The following is a 27,539-nucleotide window of genomic DNA, read 5'->3' as shown; positions in this document are numbered from 1 at the left end:
AGCAGCCACACCGATCATTTTCCCTTCTCCCCTCTCCCGTGGGGCCAAATATACAAACCTTGAAAGCAGGTACCAGCAGATTCAAGGACAGCTTCGTCCCCACTGTAACTCAGACTTGACCTCATAAACTATGGAAATATTTCCAATCTCCCAACCTATCTCAGTGTCACCTTTACAATGTTTAAAATTTTGCTTTCTCTCTGTCTGTAGCAGTATATTTTGCACATTATATTTCCTTTCTCTTTTTGCACTACCTGTTATACTCGTGAATTGTGCTCATGTGTGATTTACCTGGATGGCACACAAAACAAAGTATCTTGGTGCGCGTGACAATGATAAACCAACACCAATCTATCTATACATACATAACTAAAACTCTGACCTTGTTATCTTCCGGTTTGTGCGGTCATTCTATTTGCACAAAAACGGTACACGATAGCACTACGATTTTTCGCCAGCTTACTCACCGTTCTCCTGTGCTGTGATTGCACCAAATTTCATTCTGATCGGTGGTCTAATGTAAAAGTTGGTGAGGTTTAAAAACCACGTGTGCGCAGATCGATCTACTCTCCTGCCAGTCGGAGCCGGGTGAATTGGTCATTTCTCTTGTCACTCCACGGGACGGTCCATCCCTTCCTGCGCCATCGCATCTTTACTCGAGCTGAGGGAGGCTCTGGATGGCCAGCAGAGGTCTCCAACCAAACACAATTTTCGGAGGGACCGGATGCGGCCCAACCCGGCCCGGCGCAGAATCGGAGTAATTGCCAAACGGAAAACGGAGACTCTGATCCCGGTGGAGGAGAACGTCCAGCGACCAGCGCCCGCTGTGAGTCCTCCAGCCGCTTTCCCTCTGGTCCCCCTCTCTGGATGCTGCCTCCCTCCCCCGTGACACACCCCCCCATCCTCCCACACCCCTCCCTCACCCCCACCCCTCCCCCCCCGCCTCCAACCCCCCCCCCCAAACCCCCCCCGCCTCCACATCCCCCCCCACACACCCCCTCTCTCTGGCTCTACAACGCTCGCTGCCCCACCCTTCCCCCCCCTCCCCCCACAACTCCCCTCCCCCCACAACCCCCTCTTGCCCCCACATCCCCCCACACCCCCCCCCTCCCCCCCACCCCCCCCCCAACCCCCCCCCCCCCCCCCCCACCACCCCTCCCCCCCCCCCCCCCCCCACCCCCCACCCCCACACCACACACCCCACCCCCCAAGAATTACCCCCAAGAATTACTCCTAAGTCAGCACGAGTAACCTCAATTGGTCCCTTGATCGCGCTGACACAGGAGTAAGTTCCACCGCCCACTGTCCTGTTATCCATCATCTGCTGACTTGCTCTTGAGCTGGTCCCCTCACTGTCCGGTCTACATTGAAAGACACGGACCAGGCAGTGAATGCCATGCAGTGTCACCCAGCGCAGCAAGTGAGGTCATGTCCTGAATTTAAGGATTTGTGGGAAGCGGCTGATATGAGAGGGGCAGCTCTCCCACCATCTCTCCACCTGCCGTCACCCTCCACCCCCCACCCATAAAGTCATTCAGAATGGAGGAGATTTGGAAGCTTTGGGCAAATTGAATTGTTACTTTCTTTATTTTTATTTTTATTTTTTTGGACATGAGAAATTCTATGTCCCGTCAGCCTTTTTTCAAAATTTAGCAACTGAAAATGGGGGTGCTTCTTCGAGGCGGGTGCGTCTTCATTGCTGGGAAATACGTTACATTTATTAAGAGATATGGCTTTTGAAGACAAATTACTTTATAAAAGTCGACTGACAGCTTACGGAGAGGAGAACAATCTGCGCATGCGAGGTGTAAGATGTTTTAAAAGCCGACTGACTGCCTACCCCGAGTAATTACTCATGGCACGTGCCTCCCACCCCATACCCCGCTTGCCACACCCCCCCCCCCCCCCTCCCCCCCCCCCCTCCCCTCCTCCACATGAAGAGAGAGGGGGGGGGGGAGTGCTGGGGGATGAGGGGTAATGAGCCATGCCTGCACAGTTAGGGGCTATTGGTGAGTGGTGGAATATTGCGTTGTGGGGACGGGTTGCATTGGGGGAACAGGTTAGTGGTGGAATATTGCGTTGGAGAATGGGTTGCAATGGAGGACCAGGCCTCCCGTGTGACTGGGACCCAACGGGTCCCACTTAGTCTAGTATCAAATATTTGTCAATGTTGTAATGTCATTCATAACCAGGAGTGTCCTGACCTACAATACTTGCAAACTTTGTTATTGATATTAATACACACTTCCCTTCACTCTTCAGCTGGTGAAATCACAACCATAAGTTATATCCCATTCTCTGTAATTCTCATCATAATGTCTTGTCCCCCTACCCCATCTTCCCTTTTTAATATACTTACTGAAACCACATTTTAGCCACTCCATCTAATAATTTTCGGTCATTTATCCCCCATCCATTTGTTTTATGCAACATATGTATTCTTCCACATCAAAGTAAAAGCACGCTGTTTTTATTGTTCTCTACAAGTGCAGGGAATAAGTACCCTGGAGTATGATGATCTGTTCTATTATCATGAAAACAGCAATGTTTAAGATCAAATGTTATCTACAGAAATTAGATTTTCTCTATCTTCATCGACTGTCCGGTGTACTGATAGGCTGGAATTAGGATGGCTCTACCAGAAGTTTCAAACATTCAACTCGTGAAAAGAAAACAGAAGTGACCAGTTCCATGTACTGTACATGTACATGCCTGACACCAACCCAGATTATACAATTGAAATCCAATGGCTAATAATAAGTGAGCTCCTGTAATGGTCTTCAGTAGAAAAACAATAAACTGTCATCATATGTCCTCTACTGAAAATTCACTGGATCTAAAGAATATGAAAGCAGACATAATGTTCTTCTGACTTTCCACAGCCCTTAAATGGATAATTTTCTCTTTCTCTGAAAGGAGCACATTTAACACTGTTTGCTTTATGTGCAAAGCAAAATCCCTGTCCATCACTCAAATGGAAAATTTGAACATGGAGTGATCTATGATTAACTAAAGAGTCATAGAGAAATAGAGTGATACTGTGTGGAAACAGGCCCTTCGGCCCAACTTGCCCAAGCCAGCCAACATGTCCCAGCTACACTAGTCCCACCTGCCCGCGTTTGGCCCATATGCCTCTAAACCTGTCTAACTGTTCTTAAATCTTGGGATGGTCCCTGCCTCAACTACCTCCTCTGGCAGCTTGTTCATTACACCCACCACCCTTGGTGTGAAAAAGTTACCCCTCAGATTCCTATTAAATCTTTTCCCCTTCACCTCAAACCTATGTCCTCTGGTCCCCGATTCACCTACTCTGGGCAAGAGACTCTGTGCATCTACCCGATCCATTCCTTTCATGAACTTTAGCATTCTTGATAAGTTACATTTAATTTTTGCTTTTGCAAGTTGATAATTTTTTTAATTGTTCACAATTTAGCTACAAGTCTATGGAATAAAATACAATTGGGTGCAAATGTTGTATACTTTTAATAGGATTGGATCCATTTTTTATTCACTTCCTGGGGTGACAAGAATTATAGCGTCTTGCTCTTCAAATTAAATACAATTCTCAATGCTTTACCTGGAGATGTTGATCAAGTTGGAGATAAACGTTGGGAATGAAATCATCAGGGATATTCAGCTCTAGGGAAAGACAAAATAATAGAAAAGGTCAATAACAAAGTACTAAATGTAAAGCACAGTAGATAAGAGACATAAATCATTTAGTTTAACATTTTAACAATGTAAATTACAAAGTTTAAACAGTGAACCTCAAAGGATCCTACATTGCGGTGTAGAGAAGGAAGAACATAGGTTCTTGGTGTGGACATGGTACAGAAAGACAGAACAGTGATTTTGTTATTTCTGTTGCTCTGGGCAACGAGTATGAAAACAACAACAAGAGTGGATGCTGTATTTCTTATTCCGAGACTAGGAACAAGGAAGGCTTAGGAAGTTCGGCATGACCCCAACAACCCTCACCAACATCTACAGATGCGCCGTAGATTTCACCACGGCTCGGTTTGGGAACAGCTCCATTCAAGACCGCAAGAAATTGCAGACGGTTGTCGACGTTGCCCAGACCATCACACAAACCAACCTCCCTCCTGTTGATTCCATTTATACCTCACGCTGCCTCGGCAAGGCCAGCAGCATAATCAAGGACGAGCCGCACTCTGGCCATTCCCTCTTCTCCCCTCTCCCATCGGGCAAAAGTTAGAGAAGTGTGAAAACGCACACCTCCAGATTTAGGGACAGTTTCTTCCCTGCTGTTATCAGGCAATTGAGTCATCTTACAGCAACTGGAGAGCAGTCCTGAACTACTATCCACCTCATTGGTGACCCTCAGACTATCTTTGATCGGACTTTGTTGGCTTTATCTTGCACTAAATGTTATTCCCTTATCATGTATCTATCTGTACACTGTGTATGGCTCAGTGTTGTTTTTCTGCTGACTGGTTAGCATGCAACAAAAGCTTTTCACTGAACCTCGGTACACGTGACAATAAACTAAAACTGAATTCAGAAAGGCTTGAGAAATACATTAACAGAAGATGAATCCCTAAAGCAACAATATCAATGCAAACAGCCCCATTGCTCTCGTAATGCATTAAAGGCCACATTTTGTGACAATGTTATGGCCAGCACAGTGGATTGGGGTAATGGTGCCCATGCTGCTGCAACTGACTGTGATTGCTGAAATGCACATAATTTACACACAATTTTCACTGTCATTTTCTTGGCAGTTTTCTTGCTTTTATTTGGAATAGTAGTTTATTTTTAATGCTGTAGTTTATTTTTCTGAATGAATTTGGTTTACTGAGTAATTTTTCTTTGCATTAGACTATTTAGAAACATAGTTATTCAGCACAGAGCAAGCTATTTGTTCCACCAAGTCCACATCAAACAGTGGCACCCATCCCTGTTAGTTTTATCTTCCAGAACCTGGTCCAAAGACTTCTATGCTGAGGTGATTCTTGACACTTATTGGGATAATGTAGAACTAATGTGAGTCAGTGATCACTGTTTGGCATAGACGTCGTGGGACAAAGGGCACATTTCCATGCTGTATCTCTAAACTAAACTAAACAAAAAGGCATCATGTCACATGTATCTGAATTAACTTCCATCTACCATTTCACAGCCTACTTAACCAACTCATCAATATCATCCTGTAGCCTAAAACTACCCTCCACACTGTCAACAACTTCACCAATATCATGTCATCTGCTGACTGAATAACCCTCTTTCATCCACATCCAATCGTGGACATATATTACAATTAGTCTGAATCCTGCATCGTTCCTTGTGCAACACCACGTCACAGATATCCAATCACAATAATAACATTCAACTATCATCCTCTGTTTCCTATTGCCAACCTTTGGTGAATGATTATTTGAAAGATACAGCATGGAAACAGGACCTATGACTTTATGACACCAGTCTCACCATGTTCATTAACATGTCCTTGCTTGTTCTTCCTTTCAGATTTTTTTTTATCATAAACGCTACCTTCCCAGCAATCTCTCCACTTGTTAACTTGCTGCTCTAGTTACAACCCCTCGCCACTCTGGATGTGAACCATTAATATTAGAAGTTCTGAAATTGCAGAACTCAAGAGTGTTCAGAGTCAAGAGTCAAGAGTCAATTTAATTGTCATTTGGACCCCTTGAGGTCCAAATGAAATGTCTTTTCTGCAGCCATACATTACAAACAAATAGACCCCAGACACAACATAATTTACATTTTACATAAACATCCATCACATTGCTGTGATGGAAGGCCAAAAAAACCATCTCTCCACTGCACTCCCCCCCCCCCCCCCCGATGCCAGAGTCAGAGTCAAAGTCAACGCCCCCTGGCGATGGCGATGGCGATTGTCCCGCGGCCATTAAAGCCACACCGGGTGATGCAAGGTCGCACACCGGGTCTTGATGTTGGAGCCAGCTCTGCGACGGTGACGGTGAGTCGGCACCAGAGTCCCCGGTCTTCTTCTGTTGGAGACCGCTCCTCATTACAGCCCCAACGACAACGGAGACCCGACAAGAAAAGGTCGGGTCTCCCGTGCAGGGGGAGATTTAAAAGTTGCCCCCTCCCTCCCACCCCACCCCCACCCCCCCCCCCCCCCACACACACACCCCAACAAAAAATAACAAAAACTACATATATAAACATAGACAAAAAATAATAAAAACGCGGACGGGCTGCAGAGGCCGCTGCTGACGAGAGTCGCGCCGCCTCAACAACATTACTCTCAGTGAATGTTGTAACAGATATTGCACCTCCTATACAACAGGAGGTGCAACTCCAGAGCAAATAAAATCATGGGAGACCCCTTCCACCCCTGCAACAGACTGTTCCAGCTGCTACGGTCAGGCAAACGCCTCCGTTGCCATGCGGTGAGAACGGAGAGGTTGAGAAGGAGTTTCTTCCCAGAGGCAATTCGGACTGTAAACGCCTATCTCACCAGGGACTAACTCTACTGAACGTTTTTCCTTCCATTATTTATTATGTTATGTGTGTTATGATTGTGTTTATAATTTGTTTGGTTGTTTTGTTGTTTGTCTTTTGCACAAAAGTCCGCGAGCATTGCCACTTTCATTTCACTGCACATCTCGTATGTGTATGTGACAAATAAACTTGACTTGACTTGAGATCACATATTGGAGAAACAGCCACAGTGCTTGTTTCTCAGAGCTGGCTTATTTTAGAACTGTCTGTGTTTTCATGAAACTGCTTATTTCCCTTTCACTAAATACTGGTGCAGCTCTTACATAATCAGGAAAGTTTCAATCATCATGACCATATTTCAACAGAGAAGGGAAGTGTAAGGAAGTGGGTTGAATGAAATTTGAAATGTTTGCAACTTTCAAACTTGGGTATTTTCAAGGGCATTCCTATTAAAGGACAGTATTCATGTCTGCGGTGAACCTAAATGATGATAGAATTGATGAGAGTTGCTAGAACATCATTTATATAGAATATTTATATTTATGACTGTTGAATATAATTAAATCTATTTTATTTTAGGTTGCATTTACAATATGGGATAATTTTCTTGTAATTGTTTAGGACAGCACAAGATCTGAACTCTTGGGATATTGAAGGTAAAGTTGATTATATAGACGGAGCAAGACTGGTACCAGTAGCACGTGATGACGGAGCAAGACTGGTACCAGTAGCACGTTTGGTTCAACATCATTTTCACCATGATTTATTTTTGGGGATTTACAGATCACAATATTTCTTCCTTAATTATCCCAATGTGTCCGATTTTCACCCTAGCATGAAGCAGGGTGGATTGGAAAGGTCCACGGTCTGAACAACTTACTGTAAAGTTCCTTCCAGGATGCACATGTGAACTTTCTCTCCACAGACCAGTCAAGGCTGCTGAAACCCCTGGATGACTGAGTTTCTTTCCACCTTGGCTTCCTCTTGAGTAACGCTACAGCTGTTACACTCATTCCTTCCTTATTCCCAGCAACTTCCTCAAAATTCAATTCTTTATTTTTATGCTGCAAGTTTATTCTCCTCGTGGTATATGCTCTGTTCTGCAACTTACACACCAACTCATGCTCTGATTCTGCACCATTTGCCTGCCCATCTCTCAATAACACGTGGGCATGGGAGAGAGGGCAGAATGAGAGGAGAGAAAAGTTAAAAGGAGTTTTTGTTTTTCCAAATCTGCTTCCCATCTTTTGCCTGCTTGGCCACACCATAACGTTGACTCCCTGGTGAGAGAGTTACCAACCTTCAACCCAAAACTGATGTCGACCTTATCGCAGGAAGTAAGTACAACTATAAATAAGAGGGTTGGCCATCAGGGATGCCATTAGCTGCTATTCACGACAAACCTCTTTTCTATCAGTAGCTCTTATTTTGCTGAGTTGCCTGCAGTTCAGCTGCTGTCGTTTTTCAGTATAAGTGTCAGGAAGCTTCATGACTCATCCAAATGCAGAAGTCCCTCGCTTGACCACCCATTTCCCAGCTTGGATCTTGATGCATTTCTCCAGACTTTATTCTGGGGAATAGAGTCATAGAGTGATATAGTATGGAAACAGGCCCTTCGGGACAACTTACCGACACCAGCCAACATGTCCCAGCTGCCAACATTTGGTCCATATCCCTCCAAACCTGTGCTATCCATGTACCAGCCTAACTGTTTCTTAACTGTTGGGATAGTCCCTGCCTCAACTACCTCCTCTGGCAGCTTTTCTGTACATCCACCACCCTTTGTGTGGAAAAAGTGACCCCTCAGATTCCTATTAACTCTTTTCCCCTTCACTTTAAACCTATGTCCTCTGGTCCACGATTCACCTACTCTGGACAAGAGACTGTGCATCTACCCGATTTATTCCTCTCATGATCTTATACACCTCTATAAGATCACCCCTCATCCTCCTGCGCTCCAAGGAATAGAGTCCCAGCCTACTCAACCTCTGCCTATAGCTCCGACCCTCTAGTCCTGGCAACATCTCCTAAATTTTCTCTGTACCCTTTCCAGCTTGACATCATCTTTCTTGCCCAGAACTGAACACCATATTCTAAATGTGGCCTTACAGACGTCTTGTACAACTGCAATATGACCTCCTAACTATACTCAATACTCTGGCTGATGAAGGCCAATGTACCAAAAGCTTTTTTGACCATCTGTCTCCACCTTCAGAGAACTATGCAGCTGCACACCCAGCTCCCTCTGCTGGTGGGCAGAAGCATATTTATTTCAACACAAGGAATATTATGGGTAAAGACGATGAATTTAGAACCTGAGTCAGTGCATGGAACCATGATGTTGTGGCCAATATAGAGACAATTACAAAAGGGATAGGACTGGCATCTCAACATGATGACGACATGATAGCGAGGGAGGTCCAAACGGTGGAGGAGTTGCATTACCAATCGAGGAGATTGTCACAGCTCAGAAAGGACATACAGGAAGGATCATCCACAGATCCAATATGGGTAGAGTTCAAAAATAAGAAAGATGCAATCATTCTGGTGGTGTTATACGAGAGGCCTCTCAATAGCCAGTGGGAGATGAAGGAACAGTTTGGTGAATGATTATGGAAAGATGTAAAAGCAACAAAGTGATCATTATGTGAGGTAAGGGAAACAAGTAGAGTAGCTATGGAAACTATGAGATTCAAAGAAGAGGAAGTACTGACACTTTTGAGAAATATAAAAGTGGATAAGTCTCCAGGTCTGGACAGGATATTCCCTAGGACATTGAGGGAAGTTAGTGTAGAAATAGCAGGGGCTATGACAGAAATATTTCAAATGTCATTAGAAACGGGAATAGTACCGGAGGGTTGGTGTACTGCGCATGTTGTTCCATTGTTTGAAAAGGGGTCTAAGAGTAAACCTAGCAATTATAGACCTGTTAATTTGACGTCAGTGGTGGGCAAATTAATGGAAAGGCTACTTAGAGATAATATATATAAGCATCTGGATAAACAGGGTCTGATTAGGAACAGTCAACATGGATTTGTGCCTGGAAGGTCATGTTTGACTAATCTTCTTGAATTTTTTGAAGAGGTTACTCGGGAAATTGATGAGGGTAAAGCAGTGGATGTTGTATATATGGACTTCAGTAAGGCCTTTGACAATGTTCCTCATGGAAGGTTGGTTAAGAAGGTTCAATGCTTGGGTATTAATGGTGGAGTAGCAAGATGGATTCAACAGTGGCTGAATGCGAGATGCCAGAGAGTAATGGTGGATGGTTGTTTGTCAGGTTGGAGGCCAGTGACTAGTGGGGTACCACAGGGATCTGTGTTGGGTCCACTGTTGTTTGTCATGTACGTCAATGATCTGGATGATGGTGTGCAGGTAAATTGGATTAGTAAGTATGCATATGATACTAAGATAGGTGGGGTTGTGGATAATGAAGTAGATTTTCAAAGTCTACAGAGAGATTTATGCCAGTTGGAAGAGTGGGCTGAAAGATGGCAGATGCGTTTTAATGCTGATAAGTGTGAGGTGCTACATCTTGGCAGGACAAATCAAAATAGGACATACATGGTAAATGGTAGGGAATTGAAGAATGCAGGTGAACAGAGGGATCTGGGAAAAACTGTGCACAGTTCCCTGAAAGTGGAATCTCATGTAGATAGGGTGGTAAAGAAAGCTTTTGGTGTGCTGGCCTTTATAAATCAGAGCATTGAGTATAGAAGTTAGGATGTAATGTTAAAATTGTACAAGGCATTGGTGAGGCCTATTCTGGAGTATGGTGTACAATATTGGTCGCCTAATTATAGGAAGGATGTCAACAAAATAGAGAGAGTACAGAGGAGATTTACTAGAATGTTGCCTGGGTTTCAGCAACTAAGTTACAGAGAAAGGTTGAACAAGTTAGGGCTTTATTCTTTGGAGCGCAGAAGGTTAAGGGGGGACTTGATAGAGGTCTTTAAAATGATGAGAGGGATAGACAGAGTTGACGTGGATAAGCTTTTCCCCCACTGAGAGTAGGGAAGATTCAAACAAGAGGACATGACTTGAGAATTAAGGGACTGAAGTTTAGGGGTAACATGAGGGGGAACTTCTTTACTCAGAGAGTGGTGGCTGTGTGGAATGAGCTTCCAGTGAAGGTGGTGGAGACAGGTTCGTTTTTATCATTTAAAAATAAATTGGATAGTTATATGGACGGGAAAGGAATGGAGGAATATGGTCTGAGCGCAGGTATATGGGACTAGGGGAGAATACATGTTTGGCACGGACTAGAAGGGTCGAGATGGCCTGTTTCCGTGCTGTAATTGTTATATGGTTATATGGTTATAGCGCTGGCTTTAATTCCCCCAACATTGACTGGGACTTCCTTAGTGCAAGAGGCTCAGATGTGTCCACATTTGTTAGGTGCAATGACTGCACCTCGTTTGGTCTTAGATAGTTATGAATAAGGTTAAGTCTAGACCTTGGGGGAAAGCACTAAATTGGGGATGGCAAATTGCAACATTATTAGACATGATCTAGGGAGAGAAACTAGGGAGCAGCTGTTTCTGAGTAAGTCCACACCTGGCATGTGGGAGTCATTTAAAGACATCTAATCAGTCAGGATGACATGTGGACGTAAGATGAGGGACAAGGATAGAAGTTAATAAAGTTATGAGAAGGATAAATATGGTAGAGAGTAGGTATCTTTTTCCCAGGGTGGAAATATCAAACACTATAAAGTGTAGCTTTAGGGTGAGAGAATGAACGTTTAAAGGGGGTGTTAGGGGTTAGTCTTTATACACAGAGGGCAGTACCTGCCTTGAACGCACTGCCAGGCATGGTGATGTAAACAGATATAATAGTGGCGTTTAAGAGGCTTTTGCAGAGGCACATGAATATGCAGCGAGTGGAGGAACATAGATCACATGCAAGCAGGAGGGATTAGTTTAATTTAGCATTAAAACTTTCCAGACTGTATAAGAGATGTGCATGTGAATTTACAAAATATGAAGTCCCAACATTTGACAACACTGGATTCACAATGACTTGGTCGTATGGACTCGGGACTGGCTTATTCATAGAAGGTGGAGGGCTGTACAGCTGCTCCTCGACCGATGATGTGGTGATGTTTCGATAAACCCATTGTAAATTGTAACTATCATGTTGAAAACGCATTTAATACAATTTGCTCACGTGACCGGAGGTGAGCTGCGGCTCGCTGCCATTGCCCAGCATTTGCACCATTGTAAAGTCGAAATATCGTAAGTCGAAGCATCGTAAATCGGGGAGCATCTGTAGTGGAAGGTAGATATTCTGGCTGGAGGTCTTTGACCAGTGGAGTTCTGCAGGAGTCTGTGCTGGGACCTCTGCTGATTGTGAGGGTGGTTAGTGTGTGTGTGGGGGGGGGGGGGGAGTTAGTGTGCGTGTGGGGGTGGTTAGTGTGTGCGTGACGCCACAGGCCACCCCCCCCCCCCTCCCCCCAACCCCCTGCAACCGCACGTTGAGGGGACGGGACCCAACGGGTCCCACTTGGTCTAGTATATTATAAAACTATCTATTGATTTTGTCATTTGGCAGTATTTGCATATTTGCATTTCCAAAGTTTCCCATTACCGAGGGGGAAAGAAGCTGCTGTTAAACCTCATTGTTGAATACGAGGAGACACATAGGCCTGTGAGGACCTCAGAAAAGGATTTTATTTTTGGTAATATATCAACAAGACGTAATACAATTATAGTTCCCAATGATCATGCCATTCTCAAGCACAATATTGATTGGAGGACCTAGGAGATTATTTCACACCCCGCAAAGTGAGGAGCATTGCCACATTTTCAGGCGCTAAGTTTTATCAAGGAATTCATTTTCCTAATGCCCCTGTCCCGTTTAGGAAACCTGAACGGAAACCTCTGGAGACTTTGCGCCCCACCCAAGGTTTCCGTGCAGTTCCTGGAGGTTCCCTGAGGTTTTTGTCAGTCTCACTACCTGCTTCCACTACCTGCAACCTCCGGCAACCACCTGCAACCTCCGGGAACCGCACGGAAACCTTGGGTGGGGCACATAGTCTCCAGAGGTTTCCGTTCAGGTTTCCTAAGTGGGACAGGGGCATTACTGAATACTTTTCTCAAGAAAATAGTAATCATTTTTTATTGTCATTTTGTTCTACCAATACAAACGTCAGGGGGAGAGCAATATCACACCCATGTGTCCTGCGTGTGAACTGGGCTTTTGTTTCTTCTGAGCAAAATGTTTATTCACTCTCCCGAAACGGAGACTGAACAAATAGTGTGATGAGAAAAGATGCAAAGTGCTGGAATAATTCAGCGGGTCAGGCAGCTTCGCTGGAGTACAGGGATGGGAGATGTTTCATAAGTTATATGAGCAGAATTAAGCCATTCAGCACATCAACTCTACTCTGCCATTCAATTATGACATCTATCTTTCCATCTCAACCCCATTCTCTTGCCTTCTCCCCATAACCCCTGACACCCTTACCAATTAAGAACCTGTCAACCATCGCCTTTAAACTATCCATTAACTTGGCCTCAACAACAGTCTGTGGCAATGAATTCCACAGATTCACCAACCTGTGACAAAAGAAATTCCTCCTCACCTTTAAGGTACATCATTTTGTACTGAGCCTTTGGCTTCTGATCCTAGGCTCTCGCACTAGTGGAACCATCCTCTCCACATTTACTCTATCCAGGCCTTTCCTATTTGGTATTTTGGGTTGGGACCCTTCTTCAGAGGCCTGACGTGCCATTAAAGCCCTTGTCCCACTTTCCCGAGTTACTCACGAATTTTCCCGAGTTTTCCCTTTGATTCAAACTCGGAGAATGTCCGTAGCGAGTCCGTAGGATCCGTAGATGTTTTTTAGCGGCTCGTAATGCCAGCTGTAGGTACTCGGGTCATGAGGTAAGTCGGGACGTTTTTTCAGCATGTTGAAAAATGTCCACGAGTAAAACAAAAATAGCCCCGAGTACCTACGGCTGGCATCTCCGAGTTTGAATCATGGGGAAAACCCGGGAGTATTCGTGAGTAACTCAGGAAAGTGGGACAGGGGTTTTTTGTTATTTTTCAGGAAAATAGATTGCATTTATGGTCAGTTTAGTTTAAATTAAACCGTACATATTACAATCTAAAGAATTTACCACACTGAAGGAGCTACCACATTTTAAATGATATGTAGTGTTATTCTTATTACTTAAATAACTGACAACTGCTTAATTAATCACATTGTTTGTAACAATATTCTATTAACTTCATTCAACTACTGAATCATCTGCAGTTTTTGAACCCAAAAAGAATCTAAATCAACCAAATTGCATTTTCAAATATCTTTGTTCGGTTATGTAGATTTACTAGGTGCAGAATTAGTCTGATTGGAAAATCTAGGTTTATATAGAAATAATAAAAGTCCGAGTAACTCAACGGAACAGGCAGCATCTCTGGAGAGAAAGAATGGGTGACATTTTGGGTCGAGACCCTTCTTCGGACCCTCGATCCGAAACGTCACCCATTCATTCTCTCCTTAGATGCTGCCTGTCCTGCTGAGTTACTCCAACTTTTTGTGTCTATCTTTGGTTTAAACCAGCATCTGTAGTTCCTTCCTCCACTAGAATAAAAGCCTGTTCAAGAGAACAGGAGAAAGGAATCTGCCAGAATCAGATCGTGCAAAGAAGAGACCTCAATGGCTGAGGCTGCCACTGGTATTGGAGGGGCTGGTGAGGACAGGCGAGCTGGAAATGACAAGTGATTTCCTGCAGGAAATTTTTGATTTGATTTGATTTGATTCCTTTATTGTTATTCAGACCTTTCGGTCTGAACGAAATTACGTTGCCTGCAGTCATACACAGTAACAATAAATAACAAAACATACAATAAACACAAATTAACATCCACCACAGTGAGTTCACCAAGCACCTCCTCACTGTGATGGAGGCAAAAATCTTAGTCTCTGTCTCTTCCCTCCTTGCTCTTCCACTCCGCTGAGGTGATCGATCCAGGCCGAAGATGCCGCTCTCCAGTCCAGCGGACCTCCGTGGTGATGTCGCCGCTGCCGAAAGCTGGAACGCCGTCTCCGCTCCGAGTCGGCCCGCCACAGCCTCAGCTCCGAGTCCCGCTGCCTCAGCTACGAGTTCCGCAGCCTCAGCTCCGAGTCCCGCAGCCTCAGCTACAAGTCCCGCTGCAACAGCTCCGAGTCCCGCAGCCTCAGCTCCGAGTTCCGCAGCCTCAGCTCCGAGCCCCGCAGCCTCAGCTCCGAGCCCCGCTGCATCAGCTCCGAGTCCCGCTGCCCCAGCTCCGAGTCCCGCAGCCTCAGCTCCGGGCCGCTGCAACAGCTCCGAGTCCCGCTCCTGCATCAGCTCCGAGTCCCGCTGCAACAGCTCCGAGTCCCGCTGCCCCAGCTCCGAGTCCCGCTGCAACAGCTCCGAGTCCCGCTGCAACAGCTCCGAGTCCCGCTGCAACAGCTCCGAGTCCCGCAGTCTCAGCTCCGGGCCGCTGCTGAAAGCTGGAACGCCGCATCAGCGAGTCGGGCCACCGCTGCCTCGGCCCCGAAGACGGCCAGCCTCGTGTTGGTAAGTCCTGGCTGGCTCTGCCTCCGGAGCCTCGAGGTCGGTCGCAGGTTGGAGACCGCCAGCTCCGCCATTAGGCCTCGGCGCAGACGGAGGCAGAGAAGGGGGATACAACAAGAAAAAGTCGCATTCCCCCGAAGGGAGAGACAAAAAAACATGTTTACCCCCCCCCCCCCCCCCCCCCCCCCCCCATAACACAACCTAATAAACTAAAACTTAGCCAAAACAAGACAAAAATCTGCTTAGAATCAAGGATAATGTGCTTTCACGCCAGACCTGTGGGCACCCGCATGGTCACAGGGAGAATGTGTAAACTCCAAAAGGTTGCACGGGGGAATCACAGGCTCCACCACAGGTGGTTCTTGCCAAGGGACAGCTTAAGAAGTAAAATCAATGCAGATGGTATGAATCTGAACTTAAAATTAAAAATGATGGAAACGCTCATCAGGTCAGATGGCTTCTGCGGAAAGAGATACGGAGTTGATACAGAGACATGAAACTTCAACCTTGTTCCTCTTTCAACAAGACTGGCTTTGAGGTGACTGCTTTAGTGGAGAATGCAGATCTCGAAAGTGCTGCTGTACGTTCTTTGGTGGAGCTGCAATTCATTCTGTAAAATGGCGTGGCAATGCTACAGAAATGGAACCACCGTTTTGTATAATTGTTCTTGTTTTCCTCAGGAATTATTTTTCAAAACAAGTTTAATTAAGATTGATAAATGCATACTGAAATGCACACACACATAGGCAATGTGGCACAGTTGGTAGTGCTGCTGCCTCACAGCGCCAGAGACCCAGGTTCAATCTTGGCCTCAGGTACTGTATGTGTGGAGTTTACACCTTCTCCCCGTGACCATGCGGGTTTCCTCCAGTGCTTTGGTTTTCTCCAACATCCCAAAGATGTACGTGTTTGTAGGTTATTTGGCTTCTGATAATTGTCCCGAGTGTGTAGGGCGTGGATGAGAAAGCGGGATTGAACAGAACAAGTGTGAACGGGAGATTGATGGACAATGTGGACTCAGTGGGCCGAAAGGCCTGTTTCCATGCTGTATCTCTAAACTAAAACTAGATTATGAGTCATCAAATAGTTAATTAATTTCTTCTAAAGGAGCAGCTTGTATGGTCCTTTGCAGCAGCTCTGATAGTGCATGGCAAAGTATTTGTCTCTTTGCATTTGACTCTGAACAGTCAATGTCAGTGAAATTTTCAAATGCTGGACCATTATATTAGAAGCCTGCCCTTTCTTCACTCAGCACTTTCCTACAACATTTCCAGCAGAGGTCACTGGATCCTAATTTAAAGTGTGAATCTGACTGATATTTTCTTTCACTCTATTCCAGCCTGGAATGCTATACCAATTATAGTCCCCCCCAATGTTTCAATAATAGAGACAAGCTAATTCAGCAAGTCAAGTTATCAAACATTTTGCATTCCTGATGTTCATAGCTCAGTGCCACATCTCACAGTGCATCGACAAAACAAGATAACAAGGATTTACTGCCTTTAATGTACTTTATAGAACTCTTTAGTTCACAAAGAACACATACATTTCATTGCAGATTTTGGATTACATATTTTAAAATGTGCTCTACTAAGGAAGATTTCCCAATTTCAGAAAAAAAAGTTCTGCTTATAACGTGACACATAAATACACTTCCTTGGTGTGAGTCATGTCTGAGCAGTTGGTCTAGCTTCACTGAATAGACATGGAGCAATGAATAGCTGATGTTTATTCCGTGAGGACATACGGCTAATTGTAGCAATATGGTGCTTGACATCATTTTGTAAAAGGACCATCACTAAATGACTTCAGACTGCTGTACCTCCACCAAGTTAAAGTCAAACACTTTTTAACATCCATTAAGAAATCACTTTTGTTTCTTACAGAGTTTCAGTCTCAAAAACACAATCTGTTTACTTGTTAGCTAGATTGCAGATTTTCTTACTGGGAGCTGAAAATAGATCTGTATTCTAAAAACAGATGGATGAATCAGACTCCAGATGGTCAGTATGGTGCAAATAATAAAGATCAGTAATGCCAACAGTACAGTTGCTGGGGTAATGTTAGGGCGACTGATTGTAAAACAGGCCTATATCAGTGTAAGATGAGGGAAAAATTGTCATCAAAGCTAGATTTCGGAGTAAAATTAGTCTTTGCAAGGCTAGCTATTTGCATTAAGGGAACTATTCTCGTTATTGTCCTGGGACAAGCTTACAAGAAGTTGTCTTTAAATACTTGTCACTGGTTTATAAAGACGACTCTGTTCCAGATAGGAATAAAAGAGATGCCTTATCATTAAAATTACTACCCTTCTGCATTTCTATTTTTTGAAAGGCAGTTCCATTCTTTGGATAGAAATAAACTTATTTTACGTTTGTTGTGTCAACACAGACTGCAATACAGATATTTCACTGAAAACAGCTGAGCTTGGGACCCGAGCTAGGCTCGCCAACATTCGGGAAATGAGAGGCTGCTGTGTCCTCAGTTTTACAGAAACATGGCTCACCTCTGCTTCACCTGACTGTGCAGTACAATACCTCTTACCCCTTTTGATCATGAACGATATTATTTGTATTATTTGAGTTACTTATTTGTTTGTTTTCCTTTGTGTTTTATTTTCTTTTTTTTATTGCTTACAAGTTTATTTGTGTTTGTATTTTTTAACATGTTCAATAAATTAATAATAATAATAATAATTTTAAAAAATAACATTGTGATGGCAAATTTCCGACTCTTCCAGTGTCCAACTTTCTGTTGCCATTAGTACACAGGTAAGTAGGAGTGATCTTACGCAGACCAAATAGAACAGGCTTTCCAATCTTTATTTCCAGTTTAATTGGTTCTTTATTGAAGTAATTGTACAAACAAAGAGATGAACATACCAGGTTTTCCTTATTCTGCATACACGTTGTAGCAAGTTGTTCTCCCCAGTCTGGTGAGGACTGTATGCCCTCCCTGCCTGTGCCTGGTCTGCCACTCCATGTCCACTATGCCCATATATATACGCCACTCTAGGCATCCAATGACCGCCCCCAAGTGTCCAAAATAATACTGCAAGATATATCTTGACAAAATAATATAACATGCCAACAGTAGCTAGCTTGAACATAAATGGCTCCTACAAACATCTTAACTCACCGGATGGACCACACACTCTCAGGCAAGGTAAGGGGCTGCGGGATTTATTTCCAAATCAACACCTTGAGGTGCTCGAATGTGGCAGTGCTAGTGAGTTCCTGCTCCCTGGACCAGGAATATCTAACAGCGAGGTGCCATCATACTCCCTGCCTCAGGAATTCACATTGGCAGCAGTTACATCTCACAGATGTGAATGTGAAGTTTGCACTGGATAAACTATACACTGTAACCAAGAGCCTTGAGACAGAGTACTCTGAAACCTCCTTCATCATAGCCAGGGACTACAACCAAGCCAACCCTACGAGTGTGCTACCAAAATACTACCGTGTCTCCATGTCCCACTCAAACACCTTTGATCACCACGATACAATGACCAATGATGCCCACTGCTCCGTTTCCAGCCCTCAGTTTGGAGAATCAGACCTTCAGATGCTGTGCTCCTTTACCCAGCTTACCAGCAGAAACTCAAGCACGAGGGTCCAGGACAGAAAGTCGTACAATGCTGGTGTGAGGAAATAGATGAGCTCCTATGTGACTGCTTTGAGTCAGGGAATTGGTCCACATTCAGCGACTAACCTGAATAATAATACACCACTGCTGTCACTGACTTTATCACAGTCTAAGGGCTGTGTACCAAAGAAGTCAATCCGAGTGCTCCTAACCCGAATCCAAGGATGAACTGTGGGATTCATTCCCTATTTAAGAAGTCGGAGGTGTTCAAGTTGGATGACCCTGACCTGTGCAGGAAAACTGGGTACAACTTTTGAAAATGCCAAGAGACAAACTAGAGCCCCAGATTAAACACACACACACACACACACACACTCCTGATTGTGGGAAGGCATACATGTTATAACAGGCGATAAAGCGGTCCGGCAAAATATCCTACAACAATGTGTCACTCCCAGATGAACTCAATTTATTCTCTGCTCATTTTGAACAGAAGGGCGTTGGAATGTGGACAACCATCCCAATGTTGGCGCACCTACACCCATAGTCACCAGTACAGATGTCACATCAGCTGTCCTGAGTGTGAACCAGGGAAAACGATTGGCCAGGATAGAGTTCCAGTCTACAACCTCAAACCCTGTGCAGACCTGTGGGCGGGAGGATTCATAAACATCTTTAACCTTTCCCTGCTCTAGTTTGATGTTCCCATGTAAACCACTACCATCCCAGTTCCAAAGAAAGACAAGGTAATGTGTCTAAATGTGGCTCTGACATCCATCACCATGAAGTGCTCTGTGCGCTGGTCATGGCGCAATCAATTCTAACCTCCCAGACAGCCTTAATCAACTCCAACTTGCCTACTACTGCAACAGGTCCATGGAAGATGCCATCTCCCTGACCCTACACTCATCCCTGGAAATAGACACAAAAAGCTGGAGTAACTCAGCGGGACAGGCAGCATCTCTGGAAATAAGGAATGGGTGACGTTTCGGGTCGAGACCCTTCTTCAGACTGGTTAGGGATAAGGGAAACGAGAGATATAGACGATGATGTGGGGAGATAAAGAACAATGAATAAAAGATATGCAAAAAAGTAACGATGATAAAGGAAACTGGCCATTGTTAACTGTTTGTCGGGTGAAAATGAGATGTTAATGCGACTTGGGTGGGGAGGGATAAAGACAGTGGGAATGCCCGGGCTACCTGAAGTGAGAGAAATCAATATTCATACCACTGGGTTGTAAACTGCCCAAGCAAAATATGAGATGCTGTTCCTCCAATTTATGTTTAGCCTCACTCTGACAACGGAGGAGACCTAGGACAGAATGGTCTGTGTAGGAATGGGAAGGAGAATTAAAGTGTCCAGCAACCGGGAGATCAGGTTGGTTAAGGTGGGCTGAGCGAAGGTGTTTCACGAAACGATCGCCCAGTCTGCGTTTGGTCTCACCGATGTATAAGAGTCCACATCTTGAACAACGGATACAGTAGATGAGGTTGGAGGAGGTGCAAGTGAACCTCTGTCGAACCTGAAAGGACCTTCGGAGTCCCTGGACAGAGTGGAGGGAGGAGGTATTGTGACAGATGTTGCATCTTCTATGGTTGCAGGGGAAGGTACCAGGGGAAGGGGTGGCTTGGGTGGGAAGGGATGAGTTAACAGGGAGTTGCAGCGGTAACAGTCTCTGCGGAAGACGGAAAGAGGTGTAGCTGGGGAAATGTGATTAGTGGTGGGATCCCGTTGGAAGTGGCGGAAATTTCGGAAGATTATGTGTTGCATGCGATGGCTGATGGGGCGGAAGGTAAGGACTAGGGGGACTCTGTCTCTGTCCTAGGGGGAGGGGGAGCGAGGGCGGAGCTGCGGGGTACCAAGGAGACACGAGTGAGGGCCTCATCTATGAGAGGAGAGGGGAACTTCCGTTCCCTAAAGAATGAGGACATCTCGGATATCCTAGTATAGAACACCTCATCTTGGGCACAGATGCGGCGTAGACGGAGGAATTGGTAGTAGGGGATAGAGTCTCTGCAGGAAGCAGGATGGGAAGAAGTGCAGTCGAGATAGTTGTGGCAGTCAGTGGGCTTATAATAGATGTCAGTCAATAGTCTATTTTCTGTGATGGAGACTGTGAGGTCAAGAAAGGGGAGGGAGGTGTCGGAGATGGTCCAAGTAAATTTGAGTGCAGGATGAAAATTGGTGGTGAAGTTGATGAAGTCCATGAGTTCTGCGTGGGTGCAGGAGGTGGAACCGATGCAATCATCAATGTAACAGAGATACAGTTCAGGGATAGGTCCAGTGTATGCCTGGAACAGGGATTGTTCAATGTACCCTACAAAGAGGCAGGCATAGCTGGGGCCCATGCGGGTGCCCATAGCTACGCCTTGGACTTAGAGAAAGTGGGAGGAGTCATGGGAGAAGTTGTTGAGGGTGAGGACCAGCTCCGCTAGGCAGAGTAGAGTGTTAGTAGAGGGACATTGGATGTTTCTGTGATCGAGGGATTTAAGGCCTTCCTGGTGGGGGATGGAGGTGTAGAGTTACTGAACATCCATAGTAAAGATGAGGGAGTGGGGGCCCAACCCTGGAACATCTAGGTAACAAGGACATCTACGTCAAACTCCTATTTATGGACTAAAGCTCCACCTTCAGCAACATAATTCCAAACAAACTTGTCTCTAAATTCCTAAGCCTCGGAATCCACACCCTCCTCTGCAACTAGATCCTTGACTTCCTCTCCCACAGACTGCGAACAGTAACAATATGCCAAGTATAATTCTCAAAACTGATGCCCTGCAATGTCGCGTATTCAGCTGCTATACATTCACAACATGTGGCCAAATTCTGCTTGAACTTCATTTACAAGTTTGCAGATGACACCACCATAGTGAGCTCGAGCTCAAACAACAATGACATTTCATACTGGAAGGAGATAGAGAGCTTAGTAACATGGTATCAAGGCAATACCCTATCTCTCAAAGATGGACACAAAAAGCTGGAGTAACTCAGTGGGACAGGCGGCATCTCTGGAGACAAGGAATGGGTGACGTTTGCGTTGAGACCCTGCTACAGACTGGTTGGGCAACCCAGTGGTATGAATATTGATTTCTCTAACTTCAGGTAGCCCCGGCATTCCCTCTCGCTCTATCCCTCCCCCACCCGAGTCGCACCAGCTTCTTGGTTTCACCCAACAAACAGCTAATAATGGCCAGTTTCCTTTATTATCGTTACTTTTTTGCATATCTTTCATTCATTGTTCTTTATCTCTCCACACTATCGCCTATATCTCTTGTTTCCCTAATCCCTAACCAGCATCTGCAGTTCCTTCCTACACAATCTATCTCTCAACATCAGTTGAATGAAGGGGGTGGAAGATTGCAGCCTTCACGTGGTCCGCCCTGTTTCGACTAATGCAATCAACTAGACGTGCACAAACAGAAGATCAAATAGAACAAGTTATCCTACAACTTTAAGCTGTGCATGCCACACGAATGAAGAAGAAGTTGAATGAAGGAGCTAATCATTGACTTCAGTTAGCAGGGGAGAGCACTAACCATTGTCTTTGTCATTGGTGCTGAAATGAAAATGGTTCAGAGTTTCAAGTTCTTAGGTGGAAATATAACCAATAATTTGTTCGGATTAAACCAGATTGGCGCCACAGCCAAGAAAGCACACCATTGCCTCTACTTCTTCAGAAGACTAAAGGGCCTGTCCCGCTTGGGCATCATTTGTGCATCATTTACGCATCACGATGCACAACGCGCGCGTCGTGACGTGTGCATGGTGCGCATTACGCACGCATGGTGCGTGGTGATGCAGGCAGTGACGCGCGGTCGCGCATGGCGCCCCAGGATTTTGGGATTCACAAAATCTTCGCGCCCCACCTGCGTGCCGTGCAAATGACGCCCACAGACGATTTTTCAGGTGACTGCTGGCGACTGTCAATTTGCCGGCAGTCGCCTGAAAAACCGGCAACTGGAACGGCGACTGTCATTGTGGAACAGACACACACACACACACAAACACATCGCTTTCTTCCTCAGCCTGTTATGCAGGCGGGAGACAGGGCAAGCGGGGGGAGCGCTGCCTGAGTGAAGTTCAAATAGTGCAAAATCAAGGTGATACAGACACACACCGTGATGAACAAGAAGGTTGGCGCTGTAATTAAGACGGCTAGTGTACGGTAAGTTCTTTAAAAGAGAGGGGGGGGGGGGGAGGAGTGAGAATGGGGGAGAAGGTGTGTAGACAGCTTTTAAGAAGCCAGAGATACACGGCTGTGAAGCTCGGCGGACATTTAATATTACCGGTCGGTTATCCTTGGTTCTGAAAACTACTGCTTACGTTTTCTTTTCCTAATGAGCCAATGAAATTCACCGATCAGCACCGGCTACAACCTACAAGAACCTACCAGAACCTTTGACCTCCTGGCAACCCACTAGGGCCTCCTGGCGACCCACCTACTGCACGAGAATTCTCGCTACTCTCCATGTAGTTGCTGCTAATTTTTCAACATGTTGAAAAATTTGCGGCAACCATAATGAGGCCGCGACTAGTTCCCAGAATGCGGGAAATACTCATGACAATGAAGGCGACTTCCCGGCAACCACCCGTGAACATGTGGTGACCATCTGGCGACTGCATAGTCTCCTGCAGTCGCCTAAAAAGTCACCCAAGTGGGACAGGCATGTCTCCAATGACTCTTACCAATTTTTATCGAAGCTATTTAGTTTGGCACTTGCCCTGCCCCACGACTGCTGGAAACAGCAGAAGGTTGTGAACGCAGCTCAGTTCATCATGCAAACCAGCCTCTTGCCCCACCCTCCACACTTCATGCTGCTTCAGGAAAGCTGCCAACATAATCAAAGACCTCTCTTCTTCCTTCTCCCATCAAATTGGAGTTACCAAAGCTTGAAAGCTCATACCACCAGATTCAAGAACAGCTTGTGTCCCGCAGTATTCAGACTCTTGTATGGACCTCTAAAATGCCAAGCATGAACTCCTAATCTCCTAATCTATCTCTTTTTTTTTTTTTTTTTTTTTTAATATTTTATTTTATTAGCAGTAAGTACAGTCATATGGCACCAAAGTGCCTAATATATATTTTCATAATACATTTTATGTACAACTTTTTTTTTTGTTACATTGAAAAAAGATTAGAATAAGAAAAAGAAGTTAGATAGTAAAGGATAGAAAGATGTGAAATATATAGTGTGTGAAGAAAGAAAACGAGTGAATGAAGAAAGTTGAGAGAGAAAATAGAGAAAAGAAAATAAAATAAAAAAGAAAATGAGGTCATTATTTATAATCTTGACCAACCCTCGTCTAGTCCTGAAACAGTTATTTTTTACAATTGTGTTGCACCATATGATTCCAAAAAAACGACGAATGGAGACCAACTCGTTATGAATTGGTCTGATTTATCCATTAGGAGGAATCGCATTTCCTCAAGATGAGCGGTGTCCAACATACTTGCAATCCACATTTTAAGCGTTGGTATTGATGTACCCTTCCAAAATTTAAGTATTAATTTTTTTGCTATTATTAAACCATAGTTAAGGAATAGATTTTGAGATGTGTTCAATTTATTCCCATCTTCCATTACACCAAATATAATCATTTCAGTATTAGGTTCCATTCTTGTCTTGAATAATTTTGTAAATATTTCAAAAATATCATTCCAAAATCTATAAAGTTTTATGCAGGAAACTAAGGAGTGTGTTATAGTTGCCTTTTGGGCTAGACATTTATCACAAGTGGCGGATATATTTGGATAAAATTTGTTCAATCTTTTTTTTGAATAATATAATCTATGTACAATTTTAAATTGAATTAGATTATGTCTTACATTAATTGAACATTTGTGAATATATATCAGGTATTTTTCCCATTTAACCGTCGCAATTTTTATCATTAGTTCCCGTTCCCACTCTTCTCTAAGTACCTCTGTCAATGGCAGGTCTATATTTAAAATACTATTATATAAATATGATATTAATTTTTGTGAGTCAGCTTCAATATTCATTGCTTCTTCCAATAAGTCAGGAGTTACTTTTTGATATCCTTGTATATATTTTTTCACGAAATCGCAAATCTGAAGATATTTAAAATATTGGTTGTTTTTCAATTTAAATTTTAATTGTAATTGTTGGAATGATAGTAGGTTTCCCATTTCGTACATATCCCCGATCCTTCTAATTCCGAGACTTTCCCATTGGTTATATGTCTAATCTATCTCTTTACAGCCCTTAATTTTTTTTAATAAGATACTCAAGGGTGTCTTTCACACAAAGGGTGGTGGGTGTATGGAACAAGCTGCCAGTGGGTGTATGGAACAAGCAGCCAGAAGAAGGTAGTCGAGGCAGGGATTATCCCAACATTTAAGAAGCAGTTAGACAGGTACATAGATAGGACAATTTTGGAGGGATATGGACCAAATGCGGGTAGGTTGGTCTAGTGTAGATGGGACATGTTGGCCGGTGTGGGCAAGTTGGGCCAATGGGCCTGTTTCCACACTGTACACTCAATGAATAAATATTAGTTCCTTATAATTTTGAGTAGCTATGATTTGGGGATTTGATGCTGACAATATCTAAAAATAAATTATTGGTTTTTTGTCATTGTTTAGATATCAAATGAAAAAATATACAGTCAAGTTATAATAACTGAACAGTTGGTGCTCATGGTGAACAGCTTTGCAGTCCTCAAATTGAATAATTTACTTATGGCTCTACTCACTTCCTCCGAATGAAAGATGTCGCTATGGGAACCCATGTTTGTCTTTTCATAAGTGCCAAGTAATATTCACATCTCAAAAGTGTCAGGCAAGTGTCTACCATCACATGTCAAGAGCAATCTCCAACAAGATGGAGTCTACCTACCAACTCCAGATATTCAGTGGTATTACTGCCACCTACTCCCTCATCAACATTTTGGTGTCGGCTCTGAACAGAAACTGACCTGGCCAAGCTGCAAAAATACCATGGAGACTCAAAATAAATTGGAATCTTGAGTTAAGAACAAATTGCTGGAGGAACTCAGCGGACAAGGCAGCATCTGTGGAGGACTCAAGGCTGGAGAAAGGTCCCGAAGCATCGTCTGTCTATTATCCAGCACAGATGCTGCCTGGCCTGCTAAGTTCTTCCATCACTTTGCTTTTTACATAAATACCATGATCACAAAAGCAGGTCAGAGACTCAGTATCCTTACCTCAGTGACTCACCTCTTGACATCTCAAGGCCTTCCTACCAAGTGCAAGCAACATATCAGGAGTATAATGGAATACTCTCGACTTGCCTGATTGAGTACAGCACCAATAAATCTCAAGAAGTTCAATGACATCCAGGACAATGCAACCTTTTTGATTACTCCATCCCAAACATTTAATCATCCTATCACTTGCCCGCAACAGGCGCATATCACTGTACACGTGACAATAAAAGATCTTTGAAACCTACAAAACGTATCGTCGTTCCTTGCACTGTCTACTCCGATGGAACCTCCAAACCCATGACCTGCATCAGGAAGAAGGTCAAGAACAGGAGGTGCCTGGGAATGCTGCCATCTGCAGCTTCCCTGAGAAATCGCACACCACCCTGACTTGGAAATATATCAATGGTCCTTCATTGTCGCTGGATCTAAATCCTGGATCTCCCTCCCTAACAGAGTGAGAGTACCTTTACCACATGGGGTCCAGTGGTTCAAGAAGTTGGTTCACTACCATGACATGTCAAGGGCAATTGGAGATATGCAACAAATGTTGCCCTTTGTTGCGGCATCCCGATTCTGGAAATTCATGTTTTTTTAAATAGATAGATTATGAGATACTATCAGAACATTTCATTATTCAATTCACATTCCCTTCCTCACTCCGTTTTGAGGGATCTCGATGACTGTATCAGTTACAAAACCTGCTCTCACTTGAACTTGAAAGTATCATCATTCATGCTGCCAATTACAATTTTCCACTCATCTTCACATGATATTTTTCCTACTTTTCCTTTTCCTTCTCTCGCCATCATATGACAAGAGACAATAGACAATTGACAATAGACAACAGACAATAGGTGCAGGAGTAGGCTATTCGGCCCTTCGAGCCAGCACCGCAATTCAATGTGATCATGGCTGATCATCCCCAATCAGTACACCATTCCTGCCTTCTCCCCATATCCCCCGACTCTGCTATTTTTAAGAGCCCTATCTAGCTCTCTCTTGAAAGCATCCAGAGAACCTGCCTCCACCGCCCTCTGGGGCAGAGAATTCCATAGACTCACCACTATCTGTGAGAAAAAGTGTTTCCTCGTCTCCGATCTAAATGGCTTACTCCTTATTTTTAAACTGTGGGCCCTGGTACTGGACACCCCCAAAATCGGGAACATGTCCCCTGCCTCTAGCGTGTCCAAACCTGCAGTCAACTAAGAAGGCAACACTTCCTCTCTTCTAACCTCTCGCTAGTATTCTACTCCATTTTCCCAGTTTCTCCATTGGTGTTCCTTTTATTCTGACTATTAAATCAACAATATCATCACCAGAATATCCTCCGTTTTCTCTGGCACTTTATGCACAACCTCAGGAGATACAACATATGCCCTTTCACCTCCTTCCTTTACTTTGTCCTGGACTCCAAACATCATTGATCTTTGAATTAGGTTACATATATTATTCTGTGATCAAGTGGCAAGGGGATGGGGTTAATTGCTTTGCAGAACACCTCCAACCATCTGCAACTGTGATCCTGAGCTTCTGATTTCCTGTCCCTTTAATTCTTCATCTCTCCCAGTCAGAGGCTCCCTGTCTTCAGTTTCCAAGGAAGTCCAAGGAATAGCACACTTATTCTTTGGATTCAGTTCAACATTTTAAGATGTTTCTGCTTATCCCATTCACCCCTCTTCCAGACCTTTCCTTCTATACTTTCCCATCACTATTTACATTTTCCTTGCAAGGTCATCTTTTCTATCAATTGATCTTCCCAAA

General features: G+C 44.2%; 1 protein-coding gene across 11 annotated transcripts in view; it reads right to left on the bottom strand.

Moving 5' to 3' along the window:
* The window catches only part of map3k7cl (map3k7 C-terminal like), a 110,209-nt gene that overhangs the window by 30,767 nt on the left and 51,903 nt on the right, over positions 1-27,539 (bottom strand). For all 11 annotated transcript variants that reach the window (XR_008724410.1, XM_055644472.1, XM_055644477.1 and 8 more), the window contains one exon: positions 3,578-3,639. Coding sequence is in view for 10 of the 11 variants with exons in the window: in XM_055644472.1 (XP_055500447.1) it covers positions 3,578-3,639 (62 nt within the window). In the remaining variant the exon portion in view is untranslated. The remainder of the gene's footprint in view (positions 1-3,577; positions 3,640-27,539) is intronic.

This window comes from Leucoraja erinacea, chromosome 13 (assembly GCF_028641065.1).
Source record: "Leucoraja erinacea ecotype New England chromosome 13, Leri_hhj_1, whole genome shotgun sequence".
NCBI classification, from domain to species: domain Eukaryota; kingdom Metazoa; phylum Chordata; class Chondrichthyes; order Rajiformes; family Rajidae; genus Leucoraja; species Leucoraja erinaceus.
This window is presented reverse-complemented; position numbering and strand designations above follow the sequence as displayed.